The sequence below is a fragment of the Sciurus vulgaris genome (genome assembly GCF_902686455.1).
Source record: "Sciurus vulgaris genome assembly, chromosome: 3".
NCBI lineage: Eukaryota > Metazoa > Chordata > Mammalia > Rodentia > Sciuridae > Sciurus > Sciurus vulgaris.
In genome coordinates, this window is record NC_136463.1 from 348403 (window position 1) to 365635 (window position 17233).

The following is a 17233-nucleotide window of genomic DNA, read 5'->3' on the forward strand; positions in this document are numbered from 1 at the left end:
CCATCACAGGCAGCCTGGGTCAGGCCGGAGGACCTGCTGCTCGCCTCAGCTCACTGGCTCCAAGCACCTCGGTAAGGTCAGCGAGGAGTTGAGCACACACTGACCCAGTCCCTTTGATCTGCACAGGAAAAAAAAGGCACACCACCCGCTAAGTAACAAGGAGCCCAGCATTCACCAGTAAAAGTTCTCACTGCCAGCCTAGGATTCAGGGCCCGGGAACGTTCCTGCAACTGGGGCTACTTCTTCCTGTACTCTTCTGCCTTTCCCCGGGCCACGACAGAGCCCACGCTCTCCCTGGTGACACAGCCACAGGCCCAGGCTGCTGGCCACACCCAGCCAGAGCAGGACACAGTCACACATGGGCTGGCCTCCGGTCAGTGTCGCCAGCCTCTCCCTGAACGGCAGCACTCTTCCCTCTGGAAGTCGGCCGCTCGCAGGCTGAGCAACAACAAGACGTAGCTCTGAGCGCCGCTTGCCATTTCCTGATTTTCCAGGACAATCTTGCCCTCGAGGAAGAGATCTCGCTGAGCCAGTGGCCGGCCCCTTGCAGCCCACGCTGCCCAGCCGGTTTGCCATGGTGGAGGCGAGAGTCAGGAGCTGCCCTTGGCACGGGCGCAACCCTGCGCCTGGGCGGGAGCTAACGTCAACAGGAGGCTTGCAAAAGAGTTTCAGGTGAGGAAATCGCTGGGAGGCGACACGCACAGCAGCCTGGCAAGTGTGCATCCGCTTCTCTCCTGCTGCACACTGCCTTTGACCCTGGCAGGAGGCACCTTCTAGACGGCGCACCAGCACTCCACTGGACCTCCACCTTGCATGTCAGCCTCCCTGGCTAGAAGGAAGCCCCAATCGTGCCACTCAGCACCATGCCATCTCCAGCTGATCGTGCTCAGGCAAGGAAAGCGTCCCAAAGCAGTCCACACAGCCTGAAAACACGAAACCCACTGGAAAGCTCCTTGCCCATGTTCCCACAACGGGCAACATGAATTCACGTCAGGAGGTGGAAAAGCAGCTGATCCAAGTCTGTACGGCAGTCGGGGAAAGTGAGTCACAGCCCCTGCCCGCCTCCCTGGAGGACATGCACAGGCGGGGCGCCTCGCCCTCAGCCCTGGCCCCCATCAGGATGTCTGCTTCCCTGAGGATCACGTGCTCATCCCACTGTCTACTTCTACAGGATCCACCAAAGGGTGTGAAAGTAGCGCACGATATCAAGATTCTATCATGTGCCAGAATTAATGGGTTTAAAAGCTGGTAATTAAAACGTGGTCACTGGTGAGGAACGGAGCGGGGAGGCCTGGAGGGGCGCACCCCGACCGATACTCGGGCAGGCACAGGCTCCTGGGCAGGGTGGCCGATGGCAGGCTGCAGCTCACCTGGCGCACCCTGACTCACCGCCTCCCCCGCCGGATGCCTTGAGTCTGGATGGGCCGGGGCGGGCAGGGCGGCTCCCTCAAACCTGCTGAACCAGCCCGAAACCTGCAGGGTACAGCTCCCAAGAGGGCTGCTGACCCGGGCAGGGCAGGCGCAGGCAAGGGGGCCAGGGCCTTTCCCAGCAGGTCCTCCAGGGGCAGCCAGCACCAGCGTTGAGGCTCCCTCTGTGACAGGTAGGTGCCCGCTCATCAACACACCCTCGGCTGGGCCCAGAAGTCAGCAAACCCAGGAGGACCCCAGGGAGTGTCTACAGACCAGGCTGGACATGCTGCACACCAGCTGCTCCCGTCTGGAGAGCTGAGTCGTTCCTGAGCGTCATGCTTGGGCTGTCCTGGGCAGGCCCAGCTGAAAACAGCCCTGGAAGCCACTTCCAGGCCCCAGTTGGAGCCACACTCCAAGCCACGCCTCCCCGAGGGCCCCACATGTCCCTGAGCACCCCAGCACAGGCTCGGTCAGCCACGCTCTGGGCAGACCATGGCAGCTCACACACCACAGTAACCAGGGAACCTGAATCTCAGGGCTGGAAGCCCACACAGGGCCAGCTCAGCGGGCAAACCCGTCCCTTCTGAATGACAGCTGCTTGCTCCCCCTTCAGTGTGGAAACTCTACTCCCCCAGAGAGAGCTCAGGCCTGAGAACACAGCCAGGACAGAGGCCTCAGCACCCAGTGACCCACGCTCAGACCACAGCATACGGAGGCTGGCACCACACTCACCCAGGACACCTATCACCATGTAGATACCCACCCACCCCACCCAGGACATCCACCCCACCAGGAATACACACCACCACCAGGGTCATGTACCACCCCAGGGATACCCATCCCCACCCAGGACATCCACCCCCACCAGCATACCCACCCCTTCCCAGGACACTCACACCCCTGCCCAGGACCTACTACCACCCAGGACACCTGCCCCCGATGACACCCTTTGGGGGCACTTGCCTTCCTGGCTACCACACCACCGCCTCCCTGTCAGTGGATGCATCAGCCAGGAGATGAGGGCCAGACAGAGCCCAGGTCAGAGGTGCCAACGCCCTGGAGTGCTGCCTGCCGTACCGCAGCACGCTTGTGAGCGGTCGCAGCACAGGCTGCGACACAGGGCCGTGGAGCCTTTGCCCTGCCCGATACCCCACACTTGCCTCAGCACCATGCCAAGCTCTGGCAGCCCCCTGGGGCTGCTGAGCTGACCTCCAGGGCTCAGAGCAGCTGCTGCTTTCTGGTCCTGTAAAACCACACTTCCAGCTCACCAACAGGGCGGTGCCACAGGCACGTGGTGGGGACAGCAGGGGCACCGCGCTGTACCTGGCAATGGCAGTCACGAAGGGCTTCAGCTCCTGTGGCTCGTAGGCTCGTGCGAAGGCCCAGCACACGTAGCAGGCAGCGTCCCTGACGTTGGCACCCACGCTGCAGGCACCCCGCTTCTCGTCGTAGGTCAGCGCCTTCAGGATCACCGCGACGACTGGGAGGAGACAGACAGTCAGGCACGGGCCCTGCTGCAGTCCAGTCTGGACGGAGGGTGGGCCTGCAGCGAAGCACAGGCCCATGGCCCACTGCCAGAGGGCCCCACACTCAGGAAGACAGGTGCTCCTCCAGAGCAACACGAGGGCAGGGCTCAGGAGGCCGCGGGCAGCCCCACCCAGCCACCGAGCCCCGTCCCACTGCAGATTTGCCATTAACCATCACACGCGTGCCTGCACACGTGAACACGGGAGGACTCAGGGCACAAGGGCACTGGACATGCCAGGTCCACAATGTCAGCTAATCGACCTGTACCGTTCACGAGGCTCGTATATTTCAAGGACTTGGGAAGGGTCTATTAGACACATGCATGTTAATTAGAAAACATTTATTTAAATGCCTAATGGGTTTTATTTTATAAGTAGACCAACTGTTAATTTTTAGAAGCCTTCTAAAATAACAATAGGGAAACGTAACAAAAAAACTTAAGAATTACTTTCTTGTAATTCAAAGAATACTGAGTTTTTTCACGAATCACATCAAATGAAATTCCTGAAAAACCATGCTGGAAGTCCCAAATAATCCAAAACGGACAACGATGCTGCCACCAGAATGATGAGCAGCTCGCTTGGTGTCCAGGAAACTAAAAGCCAGAGGGGCAGGAGGAGCCAAGACCCTGTGTGACAGGTGGGCAGGGCCAGAGACAGACACACCCTCCGAACAGTGGCCATGGAGTGTCCAGCAAGTGCACGCACCCCAGCAGCGTCCACAGCTGCATCCCTACGACACAGCAGGGGGTTTCCAGACAGCCCACCCTCTCTGGGGCAGACGATGGCCCTGGGTCCCCACACATGACCTGGCCTGAGGTCCAGGAAAACCGTCCAGGGCAAGGCAGGCAGGGGTGGGAGGTCATGCCAGAGGCAGGACACACTTGGCTCAGGCCTGCTGTGCAGGGGCACCTGCACCACAAGCCACCAGGGCCTGGACGGCTCTCCAGGATGGCCTCATGGGACAGCCTCACGGGACAGCCTCACGGGACGGCCTCACGGGACGGCCTCACGGGATGGCCTCACGGGACAGCCTCACGGGACAGCCTCATGGGACAGCCTCACAGGACAGCCTCACGGGACCGCAGCACAACCGCATGGCGAACGTCACTGTCCCACTGCCTCTCTACTCCTAAGAATGTTTTATTCTACTTAAATCACAGCAAAAAAATGGATGTGATTTCATATTTTATTTTTGTACATATTTTTCTATTAAGACAATAGTGAAACATTTATTTATAAACTTATCTAAAACTACATAAAATGAACTATGGACACTGCAATGTTGGTTATATCTGCTTCCACCAAGAGTGAGGCGCCCCAGAGCAAGCCTGCCACAGGACGGGCAGCGCGCAGGACTGACACGGGTCCTGAAGGCCACAGGTGCCGGAGGCCCCTCACCACGATGTTGCGGACCCCTCCGCAGACTCGCTTTCTCAAGACACCTATGTGGGGCAAGCCTGAGATGGAGCCCTCTTCCAGAGGGGCTGCTCTTGCCAGTGGCCATGCTGTCTTCTCAAGCCTAGTACAGGGCTGGGTGGTCACCCCACGTCAGCCGCTCGTGGCTTCTCCCCACCCCATCCCAGAGCCTGCCCACGGACAGCAACCACTGCCCACCCGGCTCCTCCTGCCCAGCCCCAGCCCCCATCGCTCTGGAAGGTGCTGTGAGGCCACACAGGCTGCCCCCATCTCCCTCTTGAGGGCCCCCGGCCCCACTACCAGCCTTGCAGCCCCACTGTCTGCTGGGGCCTTTGCACCCCACAGGGTCCTCCCTCCACCCCAGGAGAAAACGGCAGACTGGGCAGACTCACTGAGCGGCGAGCAGGAATGAGCTCCACTCCTGAGGGCTGCCCGCGCTCTCCTCCTAGGAAGCACAGGCTCGGCGAGCGCCGGGCCGCAGTGCCGGGAGCTGCCACTCCAACCCGACTGACCAAACACCAGTCCGCCTGGAGGACTCCAGCCTGCTGGCACCTTGCTGACCCGCTTCTGTGCTGAGAGCAGGTGCTCAGAGTCATGAACCTCATCGGCTGAGGCACTGCAGAGGGCCGCCTCAAGGGGTGCAGACTGCGGTGACGCCAGGCGGCAAGGGCACAGCCTCGGGCATCAGAAGCTCTCCGGTGTCAGCTGGTGCTCTGCAGGACAAAGCTGCACTCCCAGCAGGCACCCCACGCCAGGGAGCTGCACCTGACCGGGGGTGCAGCCCCCTTTCCCAGCACTCTACCCAGGCTTCTGTCCCCAGGTGGAGAGTGCCAGTGCCCTCCTCACGGGTGGTGAGGGAAGCCAGCAGTGAGGGGCACTGAGGAAGGGCCACCTCTGCCAGCCCTGCCCCCGATTGGTCCCCCCACCCCGTCCACAGGAGTCTGCACAGCCCTGCCCTGCTGCTCTGCCGCGCAGTGAGGACCTGCGGGACACCCTGTGGCGCAGCAGCTCCAGGGCCGAGCCAGCAGTGCAGTGAGGCGGCCGCCAGCAGCCTGCCAAGCCGCCATGCCCGTGCGCACCAGGTAGGCTGGGTGAGGGTGCAAGCTCTGCCCAAGGCGGCTGGAAAGGAGAGACAGCAGTAACCAATCCTGAACAAAGAAAGGGGACCCCGCTCGGGCTCTGGTGCACCCCAAGGCAGCAGCCACAGCACTCCTGAGCAGGCCCTGCCACCACATGACCTGGCTATGTGCGGCCTGGGCCACGCAGGGGAGGTGGGCTTGGCACTCACAAGGTGGGCACACAGCTGGCCCAGAAAACTCTGCCCCAAGCTTTTATATGAAGCCCTCAACAGAGAAGTTCAAAAGCTCACACTCCTTCCAGATTCAACAGGCTTAAAATAAGGAAGCCGTTCGAAAGCTTTGAACGAACCCTTCCTCCTGGCTCCAGTTACACACTGCGAATGCGTGTCAACTATACCACGCACCCCAGGGGCTTCCTTTTGGCAAGCAGAGTCCAGCAATGTAATTTAAGCACCCTTCTCTTCAGACAGCATGTCATGTGCTCATGCCAACTGCCCGAGGAAGAGCAGCCTCCAGGGGACAGAAGCACTTAACCCTTGGAGTTCCACATCTCCACAGCAGGGTCTGCAGAGCCCAAGGCCCAGAGCACCAGGCCTTCTCCTCAGAGGCAGGAACAGCTCTCCTTATAATCACACCACAGTAACACCCTCCGAGCCACCGAGCTGAACCGTGCCAGGCCTAAGGTGTAGCAGAGCTCCTACAAAGCCAGTCTTGCTCCACCTTCCCACTTTAACTGGACAGTAAGGAACATGCAGAGCCCAGGAGGAGACAGCAGGGAAAGCATGGTAACACGGACACCCCCAGATAGCAAGGGAAGTCGGCTGTAGACAGGGCACTGGGCAGGAGTGCTGGCCACAGCCAACTCGGGGACCACACCTCCCAGGCCCCGACCACTTCATCCCACAACGGGGCTGCATGTGGGCCACACTCAGGCCCAGGAGCCCATGCAGAGCCTAAGCCTGGAGAGCACCAGCTTCCGAGAGCAGGTGTGGCCACTGCCACAGAACCTGCCTCTCCACCACCATCATACCGTCCTCAAGAATGTGGTCCAACTCGCTCAGAAAAAAATGCCCATGCTGAGTTTGCTAGGGGCAAGAGGAAATGATGGACAAAACGTCGGGCCCACAGGCCTCCGGGCCCCCAGCTCCCACTGCAGAACACTGCAGAACTGCCCCAGAGGCCCCAGCTGCCGGCGGCCACAGCACCCGATACCATGCAGGGAGTACAGTCCTGTGTGCTCTGCCTTCAGAGGGCCAGCAACTCCACCTGGCACCCAGGGCACCCACTCAGCACACCTGAACTGCTGGGTGTGTGCCCTACAGTCATCACCTAGCTCTGCCCTCCCCAGGAGTCTCGGACATGCTGGGCATGGCGCAGTCACCCCCAAACCCCCAAGCACGCTCTTGTTCCATGGGAAGGTCCCAGGCCAGGTACGTCCAGAAAATTCTCCTGCTCAGTCCACTGCCCAGGAGTTAAGAGCCAAGGCCCCTCCCAGCCACATGACCCAAGGACCCCGTGAGTACGCCACAGGCAGGTATGTCAGAGCTGCCTTTGCCATGGCAAAACAGGGCACATGTGAGCCTCAGCAAAGGCCCGTCCCCAGAGAAGCACGATACAGGAGATGAAGGCACACCTGGGGACAGGCTCTCAAAAATACTAGACTTGCAGAGCAAGACTGGGCGGCAATAAGCAGTGCCGTGCGTGCCTCTGCCACATCCTCCAGGGACAGGGCAGCTCCTGCCACACCACACCCCACTTGCCAGCCCACAGAGCACAAGCCAAGGCAGCAACAGCTCCCAGGGGCTTAGCCGACTCCCAGGAAATGGTGAGGGACACACTGGGGACACACACAGGTCCACTGTCCCACAGCTGGAGATCAGGTACAATCTGCATGAGGGCAGCAAGAAACCCAGCAGCCTCCATCCTCCAGGCCTCCAGCACACTGCCAGCCCCAGCAGTGCAGCTCAAGGGGTCTCTGCGCTCAGACCCTTCAACCCCAGAGCCGCTCCTCGAGGAGTGGAACAGAGACTTCAGAGTGGAGTGGACCTTCCAAAGTAACATTCAAAAACATCAAGACAAACTACCGTCTCTGAAAAAGCCAGATGCCTGTAGTTGCAGCAACACAGGAGGCTGAGGCAGAAGGATGGAAGATCAACGCCAGCCTGGGCAACTTAGCAAGGCACTAAATAAGAAGTGAAAAGGGTGGGATGCAGCTCAGGGGTAGAGAGCTTGCCTAGCATGCACGAGGGGTTGACGGGAGCTCGCGGTCTATACCTGGGGTGGACGGCAGAGCCCATGCATGCAAGCACTTGCATACCTGGAGGTCTCTGTCAGCTGTAGACTGCAGGCCCTGCCCCAGGGTGGGCACCGTGGGCTCCATGCAACATCACAGGAGGGACAGAGAACCTCATGCACGTGTCTCCACAACCTCTAGTGCAGCTATGAGTATTTTAACAACAACACAAACAACAGGGGCCAAAGCAAGGAAAGACCCCACGCAGGAGCCCAACTGCTCACCCAGGGGAACAGAAAGCTGACCACCTGGGCTCAGACGGGCATGCAGCATGCATACCCTGGACTGCCATGCTGGGCAGTCCTGCAGTGCACAGCAACGTGGGCATGGCCACACGACTCCCCCACAGGGTGCCTAAGCTCAAGAGGTGTGGGGAACCACATGGTAGCAATGTCTATGTCCCTCCAAGATCCACACTGCAGCCGGCCATGGTGGCACACACCTGTAATCCCAGCAGCTTGGGAGGCTAAGGCAGGAGGATCACAAGTTCAAAGCCAGGCTCAGCAACTCAGGGAGAGCCCGTCTCTAAACAAAATACAAAACAGGGCTGTAGATGTGACCGAGTGGTTGAGTGCCCCCCAGTTCAATCCCAGTACCAAGAAATAAACAAACGAATACATAAGGTCCACAGGCTGAGACCTGGGCCCACCTGCTGGTGTGGCGCAAGGTCACACGTCCCACGGCCCACAGTGCGTCAGCACCAGCCGCAGGGCCCACGGCACTCCTGTGCTTCTGGCTCCCCGTCCCCCTGTCCGTTCCTGCCCCAACAGCTCAGAATCCCTGTAATGACCAAGTCTACAGGTTCCAAAAAGAGGGTCTGGAAACTTCTGAGAGCAAAACCTGACTGACAACACCAGGGCAGTTTACACCCTCGACCAACAGTCCTTCTGCAGACATGGCACACGTTCTGAGCAGAAACACCCATGTCCCCCAGTGGCGTGGCCCATGGCCACCAAGGTGCTCAGGGTATCTGCAGTATGACCAGCAGTCTCCTGGAATGTGTGCCTCTCATCCCCAGGCCTCCAGCAGAGGGCCATGGAGTTTGCACCAGGAAGACCCCTCCCACAGTGACGTGCTGACCACGGACAACAGCAGCCACCTCTGCAGACTACTGCTTTCTCAATGACGGCCAGGGGTACAACACTGAGCAGGGAGAGAAGGCAGTGACAAGGGCATCTGACAATGGAGAGCAGAGCCTCATGCCTGAGGCCCATCCAGCAGTGCAAAGGTCTGGACAGAATGAAGCAGGGGCACAGGGTCCAGAGCCCAGAGCCCAGGAAAGTGGGCCCCACACCCTCCAGAGGGGGCAACGCCTCTCACCCTAACTGAAGACAAGCTCACATGCCAGTCACCCAGGACGCTTGCGGACACTAGCCCTGATCACCATCACCCAGAGGACCATGCGATGCCCTTGCAGCCATTCTGGTGGGTCACCTTAGAATGAGAGGGCATCCCAGAGCACAAGTCCCCTGGCAGAGGGAAAGTGACCATGCTCCACCAGCAGACCAACAGCATGGCCCCCAGGCAGGCCAGGATGTCACAGGGCACTCAGCTGGCTCCCACCAGGCCCACCTCGGCAGCAGGCCGCAGCCTGAGCCAAAGAACCCATGAAAACCGAGGCTTCTCTTCCGGCACAACCATGGACAAACTGGCCCTGAGGTCCACGGCGGGCGTGCGCACAGCCCCATAGGCTCCACCCCTGCTGGCAGAGTGAGGTCAGCACGGCCTCCAGGACAGCAGATCACAAACCCCTGACGAGGGAAAAGGAGCACACAAAATCCACGACAAACAACCATCCACAGCATGGGGCAGCACGGCCCTCGCGGGGTCGTCCCTGTGCACGAGGACCCTGCACACGCACACGGAAGGTCAATGGCACTTCCCTGCCGCAGGATCATCGGGTGGCCTCGCTGCATGGCTGCATCCTAGTGAGGGACATGGCCAGCGCCTCAGCCCGTCAGTCGGGCTACCTCTCCTCAGCAACCCCAGCTTCCCCTGGCCAATACAACGCCCCCAGGACCTCTGAGCCCCTTCAGGAGACAGAGTCAGGCTCCCCCACCTCTCTACCTGTGCCTCCTGCTATCTGACTCGCAGCTACCCCAGGGCAAGAGCCTGTCAGTTCCTGCTCCCTGCCACCACCACCGGCCACTTCCACCAGAGAGGAAGCACGGTGAGCCAGGCATGCCCACAGGCAGGATGCGCCCTCCAGGAGCAAGGGCGTGCTCCTTGGCTCGCACCTGGCCACTGGCACAGAAGCACCCAAGCTAATGACAGAGTGGCCGGGTGCAACAGCTTGAAAGAAGCAACAACAGGCGTCCAGGAGGATTAAAGGCTTCCCCAGGAAGTGAGGACCAGCTCTGCCCTGACTCAGCCCTGGGTCCAGGGCCCAGACTGTGCCCTGGCTCCAGCCTCCAGGCTGCAGCCTGCCAGACCCAGCAGGACCCCAGAGGACCGAAATATTAAGAAGAAAAATATTTTCCAACAAAGTGGCATGAACGTCACCCACGTAGGAGAAACCTGTGTGTGAGAGGGAGCCCCCCACGCACCCTTCACGCAGTCCTATCCAAGCTGAGCTCCGACTTCCAAAAGCAACAGGCTTCACGATGTGTGGTTCCTGCGGAGCACACGGCTCTGAACGCTGAGACGCCCTCTGACCTGCCATCCCTTCCTTCTACCAGCAGCAAACCCTTCCTGCAGAATCCCAGCTCCAACTTAACAGTGTCAGACTTACAGGCAGGAAGCTGAAGACACCTGCTGAAAGCCCACCCACCTGCACATCATTTCACATGGTCACAGGTACATGCCCAAAAAGCTGCATGCGAAACCAGAGGACCGATCACAATGGTCAAAGTTCATGCTAAAAATGGCACGTACAAGAGCAGTCGAGGGCAGGAGCCTCCACAGTCAGGGAGAAGAGGCCTGGGACAGCCAGAGTCAGAAAGAGGAGGCCCAGGGCCTCGAGTTGGACAGAGAGAAGAGGCCCAGGGCCACGTCTCTGAGGAGGACTCCGTGGCCACACCATGGACTCTGACCACTCAGCAGTCAAAGGACAGTGCCAGATACACAAAGGACTCTGATGACCAGTGCATAGAGATGCAACAAGTGGACTGAGAGCAGTAAGAAGGTGCTCAACACAAGTCACCAAGGGACATGCAGGTCAAGGCTGCAACAAGGCACCCCTGTGCCACTGCCTCCAGACCAGAGCTTGGTGGGATGCTGCAGGCCAGGCGGCCCTGGAGAGGCTCTCCAGCAATCCCACGCCCAGGAGAGAACAGAGGAAGCCACCAACATGCACTAGCTTCAGTGTGAGCCAAAAGCCCAAGGGTGCAGGTGGACCTGGCCTACCCGCAGGAGAGGCCCAGCCTGGGAGCCCTGAGGCTGAGCCCAGAGGCATCCTACCAGAAGAGCTGGACCCAAGGTCACTGCTGAAGACGTGACTTTAAGGAAGCTTCCAGAATGCACTGGACGGGCTCCAGGCTCTTCACAGGTGATGAAAGTGCCCAGGAGCCCGGCGAAGCAGTGGCAGAGCAAGCTGGCAGGTGCTGACCTCCTGCGCTGCTCCCTGCAAGATGGCGTGTGGCTGACCTCACGTGCAATTTCACGCTGATCCCAAAAAGGAGCAGCAGCAATGCTTAAGAGCAAAGCCCCGGTGGCCTTCGACGTGGCATGAGAAGGGTCTAAGGAGGACCTCAGCAGGGTGCTGAGCCAGGTAGGGTGAGCAGGGCGCGGCGCGGACGCAGTGCCTGCTGGGACTGAGGACAACCACAGGGCTGAGGGCCTGCTGCAGCAGTCCTGCGTGCAGGGTTTCAGGGAGGCGACCCGGAAGAGCAGTAATGCCCTGAGCCCCCAGGGAGCTGGGCCTCCTGCACCTGCAGAGACAGCAAAAGGAGCCTCTGTGATCGCGAAGGGGTCTCGACAGGCTGCACGAGCTGGCACCGCCACCTGGGCCTTCCACCTCCAGAACTTGAGCCTCCTGGTCAATGGGATCATGAATAGGGCAAGACCCCAGCGCTGGCTCCACACAGGTCAGAGAGGCACCCTCATCAGACCTCTCAAGAAAGTCTGTTAAATAGCACACAAAGCATTCAAGTTAATAAAAGATGAAATCTAAAGTAAGCCACAATTAAGAAACTAGAAATGATCAGTCACTTTTGGATATGTTTACATAGCCATAACCTACACATTACATCTCACATGACATGTTACGCGTATGTATGCATGCATACACATGTAGACATATATTATTGAAATTAAACGTGGTTGGCTTTGACAAAGGAAAAGACTAGCAGATATGAGAACTGGTGAAGAAGAGCAGAAGAAACTGCAGAAAATACAAATCAGAAGGAACAGAAAGAGAAAACATGAAGAAAAGGGACCAGAAGCCAGAATAAGGACCTGTACAGGTCCCACAAGGAGAAACACAGAGGATCCCAAAGAATGAATGAGAGAGAACTTTCCAGAAACACCGAGAGCTGTGCGTCAGACACAGAAAAATCTAAGTACATCGAGCAAGGCAAACAGAGAACTCACATCTAAACTCTCAGTGGGCTGCAAAGCTCCAGGAAGAGTAGGAAAGCCCAGTGAGGAGGGAGGGGGCCGACAGCACATGCCCCTCGAGTTGTACAGGCCCCTGCAGAACCCCAGGGAGCCTACAGGAACGAGGCTGAGAGGAAGCCACAGCAACTGAGATGGTGTGCTACCAACACACCTGAGTGAAGGAACTCTAGAACGCCAAAAGGGGTAAGACAGTCCCAAAGGGAAACTGAGATGCAAAAGGGCATCGTGGGCAAAAGAAATTCTGTATCTACAGAGAAAACACTAAACAAACAGCATCTTTAAAAATACCAATGTCGAGCGTTCAGTAAAAAGAACCAAAAGCTCAACGGATACAATACACCAGGTGAGAGTGGCCTGCGCATGACCAGAGGGTGGGCAGAAACACCTTCTGACTTCAAATATTCAAACACAGCCCAGGATCACCATGGGGAAGACACTGAACATGACTTCCAAACCAACAGACTGGCCCTCTCAAGCCAGCCTTGGTGGCTTGACACCACTGCTTTGTGGGCTGGGACCCTGCACTTCCTGAGGCAGCAGGCATACGCCTCCCCCAGCTGCCACTGCAGGACCCCCTGACCTGGGGGACCATGTCCGAGCCCTGCAGCTCAACACTGCGCACACATGACTCACCAGCTAGGTGGGCCCACACACGCAGACGTGCGGATGTGCCTCGTGCTCTCGATCCATGTGATATGCATGCTCCAGGAGGCACACGTCGAGCACGTGTGCACCTCTCCACTGTCCTGCGGTCACACTGGCTCAGCAGTGATGGAGAGAGATCTTTTTTGTTTTGTGGTCTTATGCCATGATTTAGGCACCTGTGTCTATGGAGAGTTGCCGCCAGCACCCCACAAATTCAATGCAAGGATCAGAGCTGATAAGGCCTAGGACAAGTGACCAGTCTATGCACACTGCCAGCCAGGGGAGGTGGTCATTCTCTCCTGGGGTATGACCGCCTACCTAGCACCACAACCTCCCACTCAGCACTAACGTCTCTTGGAACCACGAGAGAAGGCCCAGCAGCTGGCAGACAGGTTGTGAAGCCCTGGCAGAGCTTTGAGGTGCATGCTGCAGAAGGATGATGCTGCACGTCACCTGTAGAGCACACACAGCCACCCAGTGCTCAGAGGCATGCCAGCAACAGCAAGTGTCTAACAAAGAGAAACTCTTGATTCTTACTTGCAGAACCTGACACAGATTTCAGAGAACAGAACCATCTGGAAAGACACTATTAAAAAAAGGTAAGAGTGGAGACCACAGCAGGAGAGCAGGGTAGAGAGGGCCAAATGTTACCTGAAATAAAAGACAGTTTTGCTTTTTTTTCCACTTTTTAAAAAATACGGCTACTAGAAAAACATTATATATGCAACTCACATTAAGTTTCTATTAGATGGTCAAAAAAAATAAGCCACTCATTCAAAAGATGCAAAGGATGGCTTAGGATGTAGCCAAAGGGTGGCCTTCCAGGGGAAGATGTGGCCTCCAAGGGGAAGGGGTGGTCTCTGGGGAGAAGGCGTGGCCAGAAGGGAAGGTATGGTCCTCTAGGGAGGCCAAGGGCCTACCCACAGGTGGGCTCTCTCCGTGAGAACCCTTCCTGGGGCCTCTGCCTGCTCCTGCATATTCTTGTCTTGCTTCTCACTGGTGTTATCTGCAGCACGTGGAAGAAAAGGAAGGCCGGCTGCTGACTTGTTTTACTTGACCTGTTCAACATGACTGGCTTCTCACTGGGTTCCCAGCACGCTGAGATACGTGTGTAAAGATGCTTTACAGCAAACTCAGTGGCAGAGTGCAGCACTGCAGCACAACGTATCCAGTGAGTAGGGAGGTGGCCTGGTGGTGGGGACTGTGGAGCTCAGAGGCCTGAGCTGAGCTTCCCAGCTGGAGACCCGGCTCAGGCTTCCCTCAGACAGACAGCCAAGCACCCCAGGACCAAGGCCGATCACCAGCAGGAGGGCTCCCTTCACTCAAGCCAGCTCACAAGGATTCCAGGATTCCCGGCTCGGGAGGGACGAGGTGCCACAGGCCACACCTCCCCATTTGCTGCTGGCCCTCCTGCCACCTCCACCTCCAAACAGCCTGGCAGGCCCCCCAGAGCAGACGGTTCCAGCTGCTCAGACGTTCAAATGGCAGCACGATCTAAGGATGAGCTAAGGCTGGAGCGATGGCACCACATCTCAGTCGCCCTTACGAGCAGAGCCTCCATTCACCGTCACAGGTGACACACGTCCAGCGGAACTGCCCCCATTCTACATGCATGGCCAAGAGCCTCTCCATCTGCTTCCTATATGACTAAACTGTGACAAGACAAATGAAAGTCCCTGACATCCCCAGATTCTGTTTGAAACAAGAAGCCAGTGCGTCACCTGAGGAGACGGCTGGGCCATGTGCCACAGGCTCCTTGTGCATGTTTGTCTCCAACCTCAGCCGTTGGGCACTCCCAGAGATGCAGGATGCAGGCCTCCCTTGCTCAGCAGCAGAGGCTGAGGCCAGACCCTGCACAGGTCAAACTCTGTTCCAGGCAGGGAGAGCAGCTGAGGTGGGATGTGGTCCCTATCAGCCTTGGCCAGCCCCACCAGGGCTGCAGAGGCCCCAGCATCTGCAGGACACAGGACTTGCCCTGGGCTGCTGCTCCAAGAAATGGGAAGGGGAGGCAGGCCTGGCTGGTGGCTTTGAGCAACTGCAGGGCAGTGCCTAGGGTCGGGCCCGCCCTCAGTCGAGCCAGGACTCACCTAAACACAGACATGCTGTCCCCAGAGCGTGCAAGCCAGAGCACAGCCAGGAACAGCCTCAGTCCTGAAACTTGGCAGACAATCAGGAAAGGAAAAGGGGGACCAGAGAAGTCCCGAACCTAAATCAGGAGTGGAGGCAGGGAGGAGGGAGGGAAGGGGTCACTGGGAAACGTGAGCTGTTGCCTGCGGAGCCAGTGCAAGGCCAGCACTGGGAGCCAGGGAGACCTGTTTCCTTGGACAGTCTCTCACCACAATAATTCCAACTAGGAAAGAATCACAACCAAGAAGCCCTAAGAGATGCATTTTCAATGGGAAGGGAGGAACAGGCACATGGACTGGCGTGGTGCAGCAAGGAAAGGCCAGAGACAAAATCGCAGGGCCTCAGGAGTAGGTCCCCAAGCCTTCGGTTACTGCTCTCGGCAGATGCCTGGGACGTGTGAGACCCATCACAGACCCCAGCTGCCCTGCTCACCAAGGAGCCTGGAACCTGATGGGGACGGCACTAGGAGACGTCAGCCACCCTCTTCCCGCAGCCAAGTCCCCAGGCCAGCCCACAGGCCTGGTCGGGCCACAGGGATGGAGCTGGCTTTGAGAGGTCCTGAGAGACAGGGCACAACACTGCTGGGGCCACAGAGGACAGGGTGCTCCTGAGGGCCCCTCGCTTCCGCACCGCGGGGCGGAGAGAAGCAGGACAGGCTCTGACGGCTGCAGGTCGCTCTCGCTTCCTTGTTACCTTCCTCTGGAGACGGCGACCCAGGAGAGAAGGGAAGTGAGACCCACCCCGTCCACGCATCTGGAGGTCCAAAGCAGACAGTGACTCCTTCCTTCTCCCAAGACGTTCCGTCCAGGAGGCAGCTGTGGGAAGTGGCTCGTCAGACCTGGAGGAGGCCCCTGGACCCGTGCACAGAAGAACAACGCTGCTGAGGGCACACAAGGGCTCGCACCCCAGTGCACCCAGCTGCCAGACGTCACGCTGCTCAGCCTGGGCCACCTCAGCGCAGCTCAGCCCTGGGTGGCCAGGCCAAGGGCTCAGCTGACGAGGCAGACGAGAGCCTGCACCCCACGGCACCCAGGCCTCGACCACACTGGCGACCATCAGCTGCCACCCAGGCCTCGCCCTCAGATCTGACCACCTCGTCAGAAACCACGCAGTGCAACTGGTGGTGCGGTGAGCCGAGCACACAGGTGGCTGGGCGGCACTCGGGAAAAGCTGCAGAACAGGACTTTTCCCCAAGGCGTAAGCGTCAGGGTCAGAGAGGACAGGGGAGCTGGCAACAAGGCTTAGGAAACTGGGCACACACAGGCCCCACACCCCAGACCCCCAGGACAGACAGCCATGTTGGTCCAAGTCGGCAATCCCGAGAACTTGGGGTTCCTAAACACCCACCCGTTGAGACAGATGGAGCCCTGAACACACTCACAGAGGGCCTGGAAGAGCAGACAGGGCACGCTGAGCACGGAAGAGATCACAGGACAAGAACTGCACAGGCCCAGCACCCACCCACTCCTGCCGGAAAACTCAGGTATCAGAAAGGAGCACCCGAATGCTGGGACGCCAGGACCCACCACAGCAGAGGGCCCCAAGGGCAGACCCCGCAGGACACCAGGACCCACCACAGCAGAGGGCCCCAAGGGCAGACCCCGCAGGACACCAGGACCCACCACAGCAGAGGGCACCGAGGGCAGACCCCGCAGGACACCAGGACCCACCACAGCGGAGGGCACGAGGCGCGAGGGCTCCGAGGGCAGACCCCGCAGCCGCTCACGAGCATCTCAGCGTGGATGGGAACCCAAGCTGCGATCTGGGTGGGGACGTGAGCAGGCCGAGGGCACCCCTGGACACTGCCCAGCTCTGTGCCTCGACCCCAGGTCAGAGCCTCACTGAGCGGAGACCCCACCCTGAAAGGAGAATCATACACAGAGTGAAGAGCAGCCCGCGTGAGCATGGGGCCAGCGCGCCCACATCTGCCTGCAAGGACAGAACCGCAGGAAGTGCCTGGGAAGAACAGAGGGAAGGAGGGAGGGAACGTGGACACTGCGGACAGGGCACAACAGCACTGGACCCAGAGAGGCTGCCTGGATGCCGGGGCAGCGCCCAGCACAGCAGAGGGAGGCTCCGCAGGAGGCAGGGAGGCGGGACAGCGGGAGGAGTAGGGAGCTAAGCTTGGCTTGCCCTGGAGGGAGGTCGAGAACACTGCGCACTGGCAGCGGGTTCCA

General features: G+C 58.9%; 1 protein-coding gene across 2 annotated transcripts in view; it reads right to left on the bottom strand.

The window, feature by feature from the left end:
• TBCD (tubulin folding cofactor D) overlaps nucleotides 1–17233 on the bottom strand; it is a 121498-nt gene that overhangs the window by 43855 nt on the left and 60410 nt on the right. For both annotated transcript variants that reach the window (XM_079131013.1, XM_079131014.1), the window contains exon 14: nucleotides 2734–2890. In XM_079131013.1, coding sequence (XP_078987139.1) covers nucleotides 2734–2890 — 157 coding nt within the window. The remainder of the gene's footprint in view (nucleotides 1–2733; nucleotides 2891–17233) is intronic.